The sequence below is a fragment of the Lepidochelys kempii genome, chromosome 1 (genome assembly GCF_965140265.1).
Source record: "Lepidochelys kempii isolate rLepKem1 chromosome 1, rLepKem1.hap2, whole genome shotgun sequence".
Classification (NCBI taxonomy): Eukaryota; Metazoa; Chordata; order Testudines; family Cheloniidae; genus Lepidochelys; species Lepidochelys kempii.
This window is the reverse complement of record NC_133256.1, coordinates 110,446,491-110,461,949: the sequence shown is the minus strand read 5'-3', so window position 1 is coordinate 110,461,949 and position 15,459 is coordinate 110,446,491. Positions and strand designations below refer to the sequence as shown.

Genomic DNA, 15,459 nt, shown 5'->3' with positions numbered 1-15,459 from the left:
CACCTCACATAAACCGTATTTAAAAAATGAGGGATTTTTGATCAGCCATGAGACTGAAGACCCAGTACCCGGCAAAGAAAAAAAACAAGATCCACACGAATAAAGCTTACATAAATTTCCCCACACTAATTAACCCAAGCTAAAGATAACTATACAATTTCTCTTGAAGAAGCACAAGTACAACAGATGGGCACTGCTCTCTTACATCTCGCAGCCACAGGTGTAAAGGAACTGATGATCATTGGCCTTGTTCCACCTTTTATGCCCTCAGGTTGGTGGGATAGTGCAGGTGAGGCCCAATGGACACCACTAGCTAAAATTCCAATTTCAAGTGCAGGCACACCAGAAGTGGAATACTTATAGACAAATCACTCAAAGAACGGTAAATTATTTTAAACAAATGTACGGTAATGCTGCCAGTCTATTTCAATTACTTTTGTAATTAGAATGTCAAATGCTGATTTGCAGCTGAAAACTATAGCTGAAATTAATGAAAAAATTAAAATAAAGAGCCTTCAAAGTTATTTTCTGTTAAAGATGGTATGTTTATTAATTGAACAGTGCTTCAGTTGGTAGATTTTTTTAGATTTCACTAGCAAATTAAGAAATTCTACAATGCATATTTAATGTGCATTTTTCTATTTTTGACTCTCAAAAATGGTATTTCATATGGCAGTGTAATAATACTGGATCTAAAATGTTGACAAATTATATATCTTTCTATTTTAACAAAAACATTTTTTTTAAACAAAAATCACAAGCTAAATCTTCATAGTTTGTCAGAGTAAACTACATTCTGTTAGCTCATACTATGACATTTAAAGAGCGGCTTTCACAAGGTTTACTCTATTACACAGACTAAATTTTAAGAATTTGTTAAAACAGAAGCACATACGTATATCACAAATATGAATATAAAATGTTTTTAATATCACTTTAAAAAGCTTGCATTTTATTCAGTATAAATTTGAAGTTTTGAGTTATGCATGTTCTCAACACATCCAAATTGTCCCTCTTTTGTGAAACATAATTTATACAAAATCATTTTTAATGTAGAATAAGTTAACTACATTCATCCAAAAGCACTTTTAGAGAGTCATTGAAATGTTTTCACATCTATTTTCAATTCTGAAATATTTAGGCTTTCTTTTTGTACCATTTTATTTTGGTCACAATTAATTAAAAAAATGTAAACAATTAGTATAACAATAATCAGTAGCGGGAGATGTTGATAATTGGTGTCAGTCTTAAAAACAGTTTAAAAGTCAGGACACCATCTGATCACAGTTAACTTTTAGTCACAAATGTAGTCAATAAATATGTGAACAAATTAAAATGAATTAAAGTTACAACCCTAAGCAAATACATAATATCTGCTTTAAGAGGTATAACAAAAATCAAAAGTACAATATCATACAATATTGGCTGCATCATTTGGGGATATATATTTTAATGCTTAAAATAGCTGAAAGCTAGAGTTGTTAAACCTCATCTCTCCCTTAAAGGGCCAGAGTTTACACACTACTGGATATATATGTTTTGTGGCTGATGTCGGACCAGCATATTAACTCTTGAATGTTACATTTAACTTTCTCAAGAGTTATTTTAAGAAGGTACCATGGGCACGATAAAATAACTTGAATTTTCTTTGTCCTTCCCCCTCTTTTTTTTTTTTTTTTTAAAAACAAAATTTTGTGATGAATGAACAGTAGATGATGAAAATCAATGTAATAAAAAGGCACATCCAGGCAAAATATTCAAGGCGACTGCATGATGCAATATTTAAAAAAATAATTTCTACACTGTGTAACTGATTGGATCAAAATCAAAAGTTATTCTGGCAGATTCTAATATGTGACAAAGTTTCCTGTAAAAGCTGTGCCATCATTAAAATACCAACCTTTTTTATGTACTGTTTTGTTTCTTAAAATCAGTATAAGGCTCAGAACCAAGTGCATGTTTAGAGGAATATCAAAACCTCCTGTTTTCTAGCTGCATAGAAACACAATGAGCAATGAGGAGATTCTTTCCAAAGAAATTTATTATTTCCATACAAGTCTTGTCAGGTACTTGATCGTCTCTCTGGTCTTGGTACACATTTCATAAGTGCAGCTCTCCACAGTGCTGGAGCAAGCAAAAGGCTTAGAGTAGTTACACTCAAAATAAGGAGGTATACCTGAAAATTAGAGATCAGAATGCCATTACTTCTCTACAGTTCATATTCATAGTTATGCAATAAACTAAGGAAGGGTTGGGAAGGTTAATGAGATATGCCAATTAGGGAATTTCTGGACCACTTTTAATAGAGGCCTCAGACTGGCCTCCAACTCTGTGCCTGCAATTGCACATGCAAATGTATTCACAAATTAAGTAGTGAAATGCAAATAATTATTGGTATATTTTACAGGACAATTTTAAAACTGCAACCCACAGGATGCAATATTGGACAAGACCAAAAGCCAAGTATCAACTACATTTAAAACAAAAACGAACAAAAAAAAAACACCACAAACTATATTTGGTGTTAATTAACACCAAAATGTGCTAGCCATTTTACAGATAAAAATCAAGCCATAATCCATACCATAAGTGATTACATTCATTCTAAAGGCATAACTATATGACTGTACATCCTGAAGAGTTTAAAATCGTTACTTTTAATTAAAAAATTTAAAAACAAATAGTTTTTTTGGAAATTTAAGTGCTAGACCTTGACTTAAGTAAGGCTTTTGATTGTGCATGACCGTCTCATAAACAAACCACGGGAAATATAGCCTAGATGGAGCTACTCTAAAGGTGGGTGCATAACTGGTTGAAAAACCATTCTCACAGAAAAGGAGTACTTGTGCCACCTTAGAGATGAACAAATTTATTTGAGCATAAACTTTCGTGAGCTACAGCTCACTTCATCGGATGCACACACAATTGTGATCTCTGTTTGCACAGGCTGCAACTATTTTACAAAAGTGCAGTTTTTATAACTCTTCATGTTATGGAGGGGAGCATACTGCCATTAGTAAGAATGCCTATATAATACACTATGTTTTTATGTCTCCCTTATATGTAACTGGCCCCAACAACTATACAGCTTCCTGCTATCACAGAATAAAGGAGTTCTTTAGCTCAAGTAATAGATTTATTTATATTGTTTTTTGTGCTGAGACTGTGGGCTCAATTTTTATTGACAAATTTATTACAAGTTTAGAAGTGTGAGCAACAAGGGTGATGTCGTGGTGGGAGTCTGCTATAGACCACCAGACCAGGGGGACAAGGCGGACGAGGCTTTCTTCTGGCAACTCACGGAAGTTACTAGATCGCAGGCCCTGGTTCTCATGGGAGACTTCAATCACCCTGATATCTGCTGGGAGAGCAATACAGCGGTGCACAGAGAATCCAGGAAGTTTTTGGAAAGTTTAGGGGACAATTTCCTGGTGCAAGTGCTGGAGGAACCAACTAGGGGCAGAGCTCTTGACTTGCTGCTCACAAACCGGGAAGAATTAGTAGGGGAAGTAAAAGTGGATGGGAACCTGGGAGGCAGTGACCATGAGATGGTCGAGTTCAGGATCCTGACATAGGGAAGAAAGGAGAGCAGCAGAATACGGACCCTGGACTTCAGAAAAGCAGACTTTGACTCCCTCAGGGAACTGATAGGCAGGATCCCCTGGGAGAATAACATGAGGGGGAAAGGAATCCAGGAGAGCTGGCTGTATTTTAAAGAATCCTTATTGGAGGTTACAGGGACAAACCATCCCGATGTGTAGAAAGAATAGTAAATATAGCAAGCTTGGCTTAACAGTGAAATCCTTGCTGATCTTAAACACAAAAAAGAAGCTTACAAGAAGTGGAAGACTGGACAAATGACCAGGGAAGATATTGCTCGGGCATGCAGGAGTGAAATCAGGAAGGCCAAATCACATCTGGAGGTGCAGCTAGCAAGAGATGTTAAGAGTAACAAGAAGGGTTTCTTCAGGTATGTTAGCAACAAGAAGAAAGTCAAGGAAGGTGTGGGCCCCTTACTGAATGAGGGAAGCAACCTAGTGAGAGAGGATGTGGAAAAAGCTAATGTACTCAATGCTTTTTTTGCCTCTGTCTTCACAAACAAGGTCAGCTCCCAGACAACTGCACTGGGCAGCACAGCATGGGGAGGAGGTGACCAGCCCTCTGTGGAGAAAGAAGTGGTTCGGGACTATTTAGAAAAGCTGGACGAGCACAAGTCCATGGGGCCGGATGCGCTGCATCCGAGAGTGCTAAAGGAGTTGGCAGATGTGATTGCAGAGCCATTGTCCATTATCTTTGAAAACTCATGGCGATTGGGGGAAGTCCCAGACGACTGGAAAAAGGAACTACAGGCCAGTCAGCCTCACCTCAGTCCCTGGAAAAATCATGGAGCAGGTCCTCAAGGAATCAATTCTGAAACACTTAGAGGAGAGGAAAGTGATCAGGAACAGTCAGCATGGATTCACCAAGGGCAAATCATGCCTGACTAATCTAATTGTCTTTTATGACGAGATAAATGGCTCTGTGGATGAGGGGAAAGCAGTGGACGTGTTATTCCTTGACTTTAGCAAAGCTTTTGGCACGGTCTCCCAGAGTATTCTTGCCAGCAAGTTAAAGAAGTATGGGCTGGATGAATGGACTATAAAGGTGGATAGAAAGTTGGCTAGATTGTTGGGCTCAACGGGTAGTGATCAATGGGTCCATGTCTAGCTGGCAGCCGGTATCAAGTGGAGTGCCCCAAGGGTCGGTCCTCGGGCCGGTTTTGTTCAATATCTTCATAAATGATCTGGAGGATGGTGTGGATTGCACCCTCAGCAAGTTTGCAGATGACGCTAAACTGGGAGGAGAGGTAGATACGCTGGAGGGTAGGGATAGGATACAGAGGGACCTAGACAAATTAGAGGATTGGGCCAAAAGAAATCTGATGAGATTCAACAAGGACAAGTGCAGAGTCCTGCACTTAGGACTGAAGAATCCCATGCACCGCTACAGACTAGGGACCGAATGGCTAGGCAGCAGTTCTGCAGAAAAGGACCTAGGGGTTACAGTGGACGACAAAGTGGATATGAGTCATCAGCGTGCCCTTGTTGCCAAGAAGGCCAATGGCATTTTGGGATGTATAAGTAGGGGCATTGCCAGCAGATCGAGGGATGTGATCGTTCCCCTCTATTCGACATCGGTGAGGCCTCATCTGGAGTATTGTGTCCAGTTTTGGGCCCCACACTACAAGAAGGATATGGAAAAATTTGAAAACGTCCAGCGGAGGGCAACAAAAATGATTAGGGGACTGGAACACAAGACTTATGAGGAGAGGCTGAGGGAACTGGGATTGTTTAGTCTGCGGAAGACAAGAATGAGGGGGGATTTGATAGCTGCTTTCAACTACCTGAAAGGGGGTTCCAAAGAGGAGGGATCTAGACTGTTCTCAGTGGTACCAGATGACAGAACGAGGAGTAATGGTCTCAAGTTGCAGTGGGGGAGATTTAGGTTTGATATTAGGAAAAACTTTTTCACTAGGAGCGTGGTGAAACACTGGAATGCGTTACCTAGGGAGGTGGTAGAATCTCCTTCTTTACAAGTTTTTAAGGTCAGGCTTGACAAAGCCCTGGCTGGGATGATCTAGTTGGGGATTGGTCCTGCTTTGAGCAGGGGGTTGGACTAGATGACCTCCTGAGGTCCCTTTCAAGCCTGATATTCTATGATTCTATGTTTGCAGCCACAGTTCATTGCAATTCATACAACAAGCTTTCCCTCTAGAGAACAAGGTTGTAATAGCTTGAAAATGAAAATAAGTCTGATGGTCTCACTGTAGTGCATGTTTTCATAACTTATGGAAAAGCTGGCCATTTTTGCTTAAAACAATTTAAGTCAACAGGTTTTGGAAGTCAAGATTAAGGTATGCTGACAGATGTGTTTGGGAAACTAGTATGTCTCCTGTCCCCACACTCTGTAGCTGTAGGCCACTGTTATTTCATTAGTCGTTTTCAATAACTATCAGTTACATATAGATCTACGATATTTTAAAGGGTCTTCAATCTTAGCTTTAATAATTTGGGTGTCATCAGAAATTCTCCATCAAGTACAAAACTTTAGAGTTGTTATTCTTTATAGAATTAAAGACTGTGCTAAATTAAAAACAAGTTACCCAACAGGGAAACTGCATTTTAAAAATATGGAAGCCCAATATGAAATTATATGAATGATGCATAAATTATTTAGCGAAGTTACATTTATGAAAGACTTGCATGCATCAAATATCTTCTGATTTATGCAGGCCTATTTCATTTAGTTAGCATGTGCAAGATGATAGCAAAAGATTACCAATTTAGACTGTATGTTTCAGATACAATATAGTATACAAAACCCAATCAACTACTCAGTTTCTAAAAATGAAGTGGATATCTCTAAGGAGCTCACCTCTCGAGAAATGATCCCTGCTCTGCGTGCTCTACTTCCCAGAACAAAAGAAAACTCACTGACTTGAGCCAGCCCTGCTGAGACAATCCATTTGATATACTGGCTGCTCTTTGGAAGAATCAGAGAAAGGACAAGCACTGCCAAAACAAACTTTAAAAAACAAAGTTTGTTTTTAGAAGTATGGTAGATAAAACAGCATGCTCTCTGTAATCAATACAACAACAGTTACACCAGGTATTCTATTATCGTGTATTGAACAGCACAATGGTCTTCTGAACCAACAGTTACTGTGCATTTAAACACTTAAATCAGACTGTTCATTAGCAGCTGTCCTTTATACAGTCTACAAGTAGTACAGAATTGGTTTAGTGAAAACATTTGATAATGCTGGCATACATCCTGCAAAATCTAGACTCATGGATGTCAATCTAAATTTAACAGCCCCCTTTAATGTTAAAAAGTCCCATTAAATACTGGGAGTCTCACATCAAAATATAATACTAAGTAAAAATTACAGAATATATAGCAAAAACTGATATTAAACACATTCTTCAAAGTAATAACACTTTATATATTTCCCTAGTTCACAGAGGTGTTGCAAGGATAAATACATCAAATACTGTGAAGTGCTTTGAGATCTACTGATGAAAAGCACTAGGTATTAATTATTATTATTATTATATAAAACATTTACTATATTTCACAGACACTACTCACTGTATTCAGAAGAAATCTTTGCCAACATGACAATTCTATACTTACGCACTTCTTTTTAAATATTACATGTATTATATGGCATGCAGCACTTAAAATACTATGTTATCAAAAGATAAATAAAAAATACCTTCATTATTACCACTGATAATGTAAGAAATAGTAAGACTGTGAGTTCATATATTACAAAGGTGGGGAAAACATGAAGCCCTGTAAGAGAAACCGAGAATGGGTTAGAAATATTATTGCTTTACCATATCATTTTCCAGTAATAGTGAATATAACACAAGAACATTTACATGTACATTTCTAAACATACAAAGGATGATGAATTCCTGATTGGTTTTCTTTGTAATAGTTTCTCTTAAATACATCTGTGGAAATCACTGGAACAACATAGTTATGTTACAAGATAATTGTGATTTCTTTTGCTTTTGTTTAGTTGGTTCTGGGGGGAAGCTACAAGATTAGGAAAGATTTTTTAACTTGTAAAGTAACTGGAGTTCTTCAAATGTTTGTCCCTATGATTATTCCACTTTAGGTGTGTATGTGCCCCATGCCCCTTTGATGAGAGATTTTTGGTAGGTGATAGAAAAACCTGTTTGGTCCATGCACACACCCTAGCTATCCTCATGCTTTGTACCAAGGGTTACTCCTGGAGGAATTCTGTGCTACTGCACACGTGCATAATTAATGAGCTGCACATATTTTTATTTTTTTGTGCAGGGAAAAAAAAAAAGCTTCTGCCGAAATGTTGCTGCATTTCCACCTTTTACCCACCAGAAGGCGATGTGGTGATAGAACACAGCAGCAGTTCCTGGACAGCTAGGAAAGAGAAAGAACCTGCCTTCTTCACAGTGCCTGTCAGACCAGGTCAGGAGACAGGGGCTATGAGGAGACAGACAGCGTGGGGTGGTGGAGGGGGTCAGAGAGGGGCTCATAAGGGCTAGTGGGGGAGGACAGACTGGGGCAGGAGCTGAATGGGAGTGGAGGCACAGGGCCACATGGTGATGGGGGGGAAAGGATGCAGCGCCACATAGGGACGGGGGGTGGCTGAATGGGGGCACAAAAGATGCATGGGGATGGAGGTGCAGGGACACAGGGACAGGGGGTGGCTGGGTGGGGACACAGACATATAGGGACTGGAGGAAGCGCTACAGGGACACACAGGGATGGGGGAATGGGTGTGTGAGTGGGGGCTGAGGGACATGTGGACAGGAGGTGTTGTGACACTTAGGGGTGCAAGAACACATGGGGACAGGGGCAGATGTGCTTGACCGAATGGGAGAGGCTGGAGTCAGCAGGGTCTGCATGGGGGAAGCTCCCTAACAATCCCTCTCCACCCCCCAAAAAAACCTGTTCCATATTTTTCCCCCACACATACCCAACAACCCTCCAAGTTCACACCCCAGCTCCTTCCCAATAATTTACTTCCCTCTCCCTCAGCTCCTCCATTACCTCTGACTCCCCCAAGCCTTTGCACTGCTTCTGAGGGGTGTGGGAAATATGGTTCTGTATTATAGTTTAAATTAATTATTTCTCAGAGTTCTGTATTAATATGCCTTGTAAGGAATCTGTCAAAAAATATTTCCTGAATTTTTTTGTTGTCTGTATTGTTACAGACATACTTTCTGACAGGTATTTTGAAATTAATGACCAAAAATAATTGAAACTGGTGTGATTATATTGTGTTATTTTGACAAAATATGCAGAATTTGAAAATACTGTGCACAGAATTTAATTTTTTGGCACAGAATTCCCGCAGGAGGACAAGGGTATATAGGGTTGTGATGGACAAACAGCACTTGGTTCCTTCTCTATCCCATGTAAAAAAGATTTTGAAGTTGGGGGGAAGGAGTGCAGGTAATGGAGCATCCATATGAACAAACATCTTGAAGAACTCCAGGTACTGTACAAGGTAAGTAACCTTTCCTTTGAGTTATATTCTTACATGTGCTCCACTTCAGGTGCCTCATGAGCAGTACTCCTCAAATGGAGGTGGGTGTTTTGGAGCAGGGTCTAAGACTATCTGGAAAGCAGCAATTCCAAAGGCAGCATCTGCCTGAGATACATGCACTAAGGTATAGTACTTTGAGAAAGTGTGGATGGAGGCCCATGTGGCAGCTTTGTTAATTTTTACAATAGGTCATTTTTTTTTAGTAGGGGTACAGAAGTGGACTGAGATCTGGTAGAATGGGCTATAGCCCTAGGAGGACGCTGGACATTAGCAGCCTTGCAGCAGGAGAGAATTCAACTAGAAACCCATTTGGAATATCTTTGGGTGAACACAGGTATCCCTTTAACTCTGTCTGTGAAAGAGATAAATAATCTAGGAGAGGCACGAAAGGATCTAGTCCTGTCCAAATAAAAGGCTAATAAAAGGTGAAGAGTGGCTTCCTCCCTCCACCAATTAGGTTGAGGATGAAAAACTGGTACATTAAATATGAAAATACAAGGTCACCTGTGGTGAGAACAAGGGATGTGGTCAGAGAAATACTTTGCCTTTAAAGAAAACTCTGTAGGAAGGATCAGCCATCAATCCTCTTGCTCACCAACTATGTGAGCAGGGGGATAGCCACCAGGAAAGTTGTTTTCATGCATAACTAGAAAAGCAAGCAAATGGCCAGTGACTCAAAAGGGAGGTTTCAACTGAGTGTTGAAGATCAAATTCAAATCCCACGCGGTGGTGGGCTTCCTGACCTGCGGAAATATATTAAATAACCCTCTGAGGAACTTTGAAGTTGCAAGATGAGCTAACACCAAACACACTTCCACAGGAGAATGAAACCCACTGATGGCTGTTATGTGAACATTAACAGAACCCAGAGAAAGGTCTGTGTTCTTTAAAATGAAAAGGTTCTCTATAATCTCCAAGAGAGGAGAGCTGGTGGAAGAGAGTTGTTGTTGCATACCCCAGTGGTAAAAACCTCTTCATTTCTGCAGGTAAGTTTTTCTAGTTGATTCTTTTCTGGTATTCAACAGTACCTGTTGAACCTCTATAGAATAGGATAATTCTATTCCCAAGAAGCAACCAGCCGCCAAGCTTTGATTCATAGAATGTTCAGGTTGGGAAGTATTCTTCATCCCGAAGTCCTGAGTGAGAAGATCGGGCATTAACAGAAGATTGATAGCAGGGTGAGATGAGAGACAAATTAGGTATGGAAACCATGCCTGCCTCAGCCAAGTCGGCACAATCACAGTAACTTTGGCTTTGTCCTGTTTAATCTTGTGTAGGACTCTGAGGATGAGAGGTGTTGGAAGACAGCATAGAGCAAGTTCTTTGACCAGGAGATGTGAAAGGCATCTCCCAAGGAATGACAACCTAGACCTCCTCTTGAGCAAAACGGTCTCTTGGTGGTGGTGGCAAAAAGATCTATTTCTGGGAAAGCCCAAGAAAGATATATCTGTTTTATTATGGTGTTATTGAGTTCTCACTCATGATCTGGACAGAAGCGCCTGCTTAGATCATTGGCTATGGCATTCTGGAGGCCAGGTACACAAACAGTTGCAATAAGGATGTGATGGACTACACAGCAGTTCCATAGCTTTATTGCTTCTGCAGAAAGGGAAGAGGATCTCGCTTCCCCAAGAGAATGTATGTAATACATACTGATCCTATTGTCTGACATTCGGACAGATTGTCCTTAGATCATACAAAGGAAGTGTTGACAGGCAACTCTGATGGCCCTGAGTGCCAGAAGGTTAAAAGATCCCTGAGAGGTTCACGTGCCCTGAATAGTGTGCTCTTGAAGATGAGCCCCCCATCCTAGAAGGGAAGCATCAGAAACAATAGTGATGGTGGGGGGTGGATGGGTGAAGGGGACTTTGCTGGGATTCTTCCACCAGTCAAGAGACACTAGTACATGATGAGGAATGGATGATGAGGAATGGAGAGTAACTTGTTCAATCTTTGTTTGTTGGACAGGCCTGGAAGCAGCAGAGTTGTAACCTGGCATGTGATGTGGGGAAGGTACATGCTGCCATGTGGCTGAGGAGCTGCAGAGAAGTCCTGGCAGTTATCTGAGGACTCCTCTGTACTTGCATAACCAAATTTGTTAATATAGTAAATCTGACCTTTGGTAGGTAAGGTCTGGATTTGTAGCAACCAGAATGGTCCCTAAGAATTCTATTTGCTGAACTGGTGAGAGAGAGGACTTCTCAGTATTAAAATGAAGCTCTAGCATGTTGAACAGAGTCACAGCTTTCTCGATAGTGACTTGAACTTTGGTGTAGCCAAATCATCAAGCTAGGGGAAGACAACTACTCCCCATTACTGAAATTTGGTGGCAACTACCACCATAACCTTTGTAAATATCCTGAGGGCAGTAGGAAGCCTGAAGAGGAGCACTTGACATTTAAAGTGCTCCTCTGACTTACGACACAACATAGAAACATCTTACGAGAATGATGTATTGCAAATATGAAAGTATGTGTCTTGTATATCGAGGGTTGCGAACCAGTCATCCCGGATTTAGAAATGGTATAATAGCTTCAAGTATCACCATCCTAACCTTCTTCTCCTTGATGGAGGCATTTAGCATCCTGAGATCTAGACCAGTCTCCAACTGCCTTTCTTTTTGGGAACCAGAAAATATTTGGAATAGAACACTTTCCTTTTGTGCTCGGTGGGGTCTAGTTCCACCGTTCCTATATGCAGAAGGGACAAAACCTCTGGTCTCCACAGAGGTTTATGAGATGGGTTCCTGAAAGGGACAATGAAGGGGATGGGAAGAGGATATGGACTTGAAATGGATGGAGCAGCCTCATGTTATAACCTCCAAAACCTATCTATTGGAAGTAATCTACTCCCATGAGGTGAGAAAATGAGAGAGATGATTGCCAAAAGGTGGGCAGATCACAGTAGGATGATGCAATGTCAGATGCAAAAAGTGGGACAAAGGTATCAAAATGTATGGTTGGCTGACAAGGACAGCTGAGTTGTTGCTGTCAAAGTAGCCAACGCTTTTCTTTTCTGTAGTGTAAGTTTCTTTCTAGGAAGTTCTCAGGGTTCGCGGTAAGTAGAAAATTGAGCCCATTGTGACCTATCGAATATTCTCTTGCTTGCAGATGTACAGAACTCCAGTGAACAAAGGGTAGCCCTTGATTCCTTCAGAGAGTGTAAGGACTCATCTGTGGACTCATTGAGACCACCAAAGGGAAAGCCTTCCACTATATTACTCCCTTGAGATTCCTGAAGACTACAGCCATGAGGCTCACGACATGACAACAGCTGCGGAGATGGAGTGAGCTGCCATATCAGCTACTTTGAGGGAAACTTGTAAAAAAGTTATTGCTAGGAGCTGGTCTTCAGTGAAGATGGCCTTAAACTATCCTTGGAGGGGATGTTCAATAAAGGAGTTAAACTTGCTATACTTAATGTCGTTGTATTTAGCAAGGAGCACCTGATAATTCGCAATTCTGAACTGCACAGAGGCTGATGAGTAGCTCTTGCAATCAAAGTGGTCCAAATGCTTTAGATCTTTATCATGGGGTAGGGAGCGTCCTTTTTAATAATGTCTGTTGCATTCATTCACAGCATCTATAGCCAAAGAGTTGGGGGCTGGATGTGTGAAGAAAAATGCCATTCTCGAGCAGGAATGTAGTATTTTTGTATCCGCCCTCTTACAAGTTGGTGGCACTGTGGCAGGGATTTGCCAATTGTTTTTGTGGGCTCTAGAAAAGCCTCATTTATGGGTAAGGCTACTTGAGTAGAGAGGGAGTATGAAGAAAATCCAATAATCTATGTTGGAACTCTTGGACTTCTTCCAAGGTAATGTGGAGAGTGTCAGTGACAGTTCATCAGGTCCTGAAATTGTCTGAAATCATCTGTGCGGGTGTGGGGGTGAGATAAATGCTTCATCAGAGGACGACAAATATTTGTTTAAGGGGTTGCCTCATTAGCTCTTTTTTCTTGTTCTTCCAACAACTCCTCCTGTGGTGGGGACTGAGGTGGAGGGGTGGAAGGAACAGAAGAGCGCAGATTCTGGTGCTCAATCCGGGAGCTAGATGCCTTGGAGAGCTGCTGCTGATAGGCAGCCCAAAGATCCCAATATGGCCATTGAGGGGGGCAACAAGGGAAGTGTGGGGAGACACCCAAGCTTACTCATACTAAGGAGGATGTGGAACGGCTTGAGGCTGTCTGTGTCTTGAAATGTCCCTTGGTGGTTTAACAGTTCAGCCGAGAACTATTGGCTATGAATATTCCAACCCAGTCACTTGTACATAACCAACAGGTTTACACTAGCCTGCCAAATTCACCCTCCCCCTCCGTGTGTAAAACAGCTCCAATTTAATTGAGAGATTTAACAATTACTCAAGAATTGGCATTTAAAAATGCCAGTAAGAGGCCAGAGTTATTACAGATTTAATTTACACATCAATAAATAAATCAATACTGTATTTAAAAATAAAACATTAATAAGTTAATGTAGTTAGTGAATACATTTCTTAATATTTTTACAAAATAAAAATCCCATAAAACTCCCCCCCCACTTGCAGTCTGACACTTAATGAACTTCCTAAAAAAGTTACCTATAGATGCAAAGAAAATGATGGCAAGAAAGTCACGTATTGGTTCAATACAGGACATAATCTCTTCAGTAACCATGTGACCCTGAGAAGAGATCAGTGCTCCAGCTAAGAAGCATCCCAATTCCATTGAAACATCCAATAGCTCTGTGATCTGTTAAAGAAGAATGGAAAGTTTATTCCTATTCTCTGGCTGTCATCAATTATTATAATAGTTTACAGATATAGACTACAAAAATACTGCTTTGGGATTTAACATATTACTTATTGCATCTCAATACAATTTCAACAATGAAAGGAATTTACAAGATTTCAATATATTATTCTACAGTAATGTATTTACTGTGGTAATCTAGATTATTAATAAACTAGACACCCTCTAGAAACATAATTGTAAATTTTCTATCCCACACTTTAAGACTTCTTGTATGATGTTCCAGGAATAATATCTAGTCCCACTGACTCCCATTGATATTAACAGAGATAGGATTTCACCTAATTTAACTAATTTAAACCAGCAAATTTCCTGCCAATTGTTAAACAAGGATAAATACTCTGAATTTATAATCTAGGACAAGATTATGGTCTTGATTTAACAAAGGATTTGAGCATGTGCTTAAATTCTGTTAATGGGATTTAAGAACATGCTTAAGTGCTTTGCTGAATAGGGATGAATTTAAGCACATACACAAGTGCTCTGCTGAAGTGGAGCCTATCATACTTGAAAGATGTTACACATTGCTCTTCTGTTGCTGCTTGTCCGTTTATGATCCATGGCATTAAAAAGGAAAGAAAATGGTTGTCAAGAGTTCAATTTAAGCTTACAAAATCAAGGAAATTGCACCATGCAAAATGAAGACAATGCTCTGAGTGTTCAAATAGTGAGTAGCACTTTTTATCACGTATAAAAGTATTCAAAAATAATATATATAAATATAACTGGTATTTAAAATCCTGCTGCTGCAGGCAGACATCTTACTGAAAGACAATGTCATAAATATTGAGGGAACGCAGTAAACTGACAATTTCCATCCTAATTTAGATTAAGCAATAACACGTTACACAGTACATTTATGCCTTGGATGGTGTTGCAGTATAAAGTAAGAGGCCTAAACCCAAGAAACTACAATCAAAGGAGGAAAGCATTAATCCCCGAGATATGCACTGCCTAGAATGTCTTATTTACTATGAACTGGAATCAACAAATAAAATAATAATAATAAAAAAAACCAAAAAACCAGACCTGGGTATTTGTCAGTATTAATTAATTGACTGCTGATTAAACAACTCCATTTGTCCACAGTTTTGAAGCAATTCCAAAACATTGAATCATATGGATTGGTCTATCAAACAATATAGTTATTTATCAGTAATCAAACTAATAAAAGAAAATTATAGCCCATGTAGGCTGCCATATCACATCTGGATACCCCATATGTTAAGAATTAAATTAAATTTTATTTTCTAAGTATGGACTGCTCTTATCAGGAATTTAAAATTATTAGAGAAGTTTTAAAGCTTCAAACCACTTTGGCAGAGAAAAACAAACAAAAAAACCCAACACATGATGGTGGATGTGATGGAAGATATGAGTCAAAGAAATTTTACAGAATTTTTTAAAATTATTTATAAAAGAAACAGCACTGTAGGGAATAATCATACTTTAAAAACAGCATTTTCAGCACACAACTGAAATATGCTTTTGCTACTAAGATATAACACATGCTCATGCGTCAAGTTATTAAAAGAGCTGTGTGTCAAAATAATTAATGTTTACATTTTAATTATTTGCATTTGGGATGG

The 15,459-nt window shown here is 39.6% G+C and overlaps 1 protein-coding gene across 3 annotated transcripts in view; it reads right to left on the bottom strand.

Annotated features, from left to right (window-relative positions):
* Positions 1–2,021: 2,021 nt before the first annotated feature.
* The window catches only part of TMCO3 (transmembrane and coiled-coil domains 3), a 71,946-nt gene continuing 58,508 nt past the window's right edge, over positions 2,022–15,459 (bottom strand). For 2 of the 3 annotated variants that reach the window (XM_073350459.1, XM_073350477.1), the window contains exons 10-13: positions 13,660–13,810; positions 7,259–7,338; positions 6,415–6,618; positions 2,022–2,176 (exon numbers count right to left, since the gene is read on the bottom strand). In XM_073350459.1, the coding sequence (XP_073206560.1) occupies positions 2,063–2,176; positions 6,415–6,618; positions 7,259–7,338; positions 13,660–13,810 (549 nt within the window). In that variant the 3' untranslated portion in view covers positions 2,022–2,062. The remainder of the gene's footprint in view (positions 2,177–6,414; positions 6,619–7,258; positions 7,339–13,659; positions 13,811–15,459) is intronic. The other variant, XM_073350468.1, reaches the window with a different exon arrangement.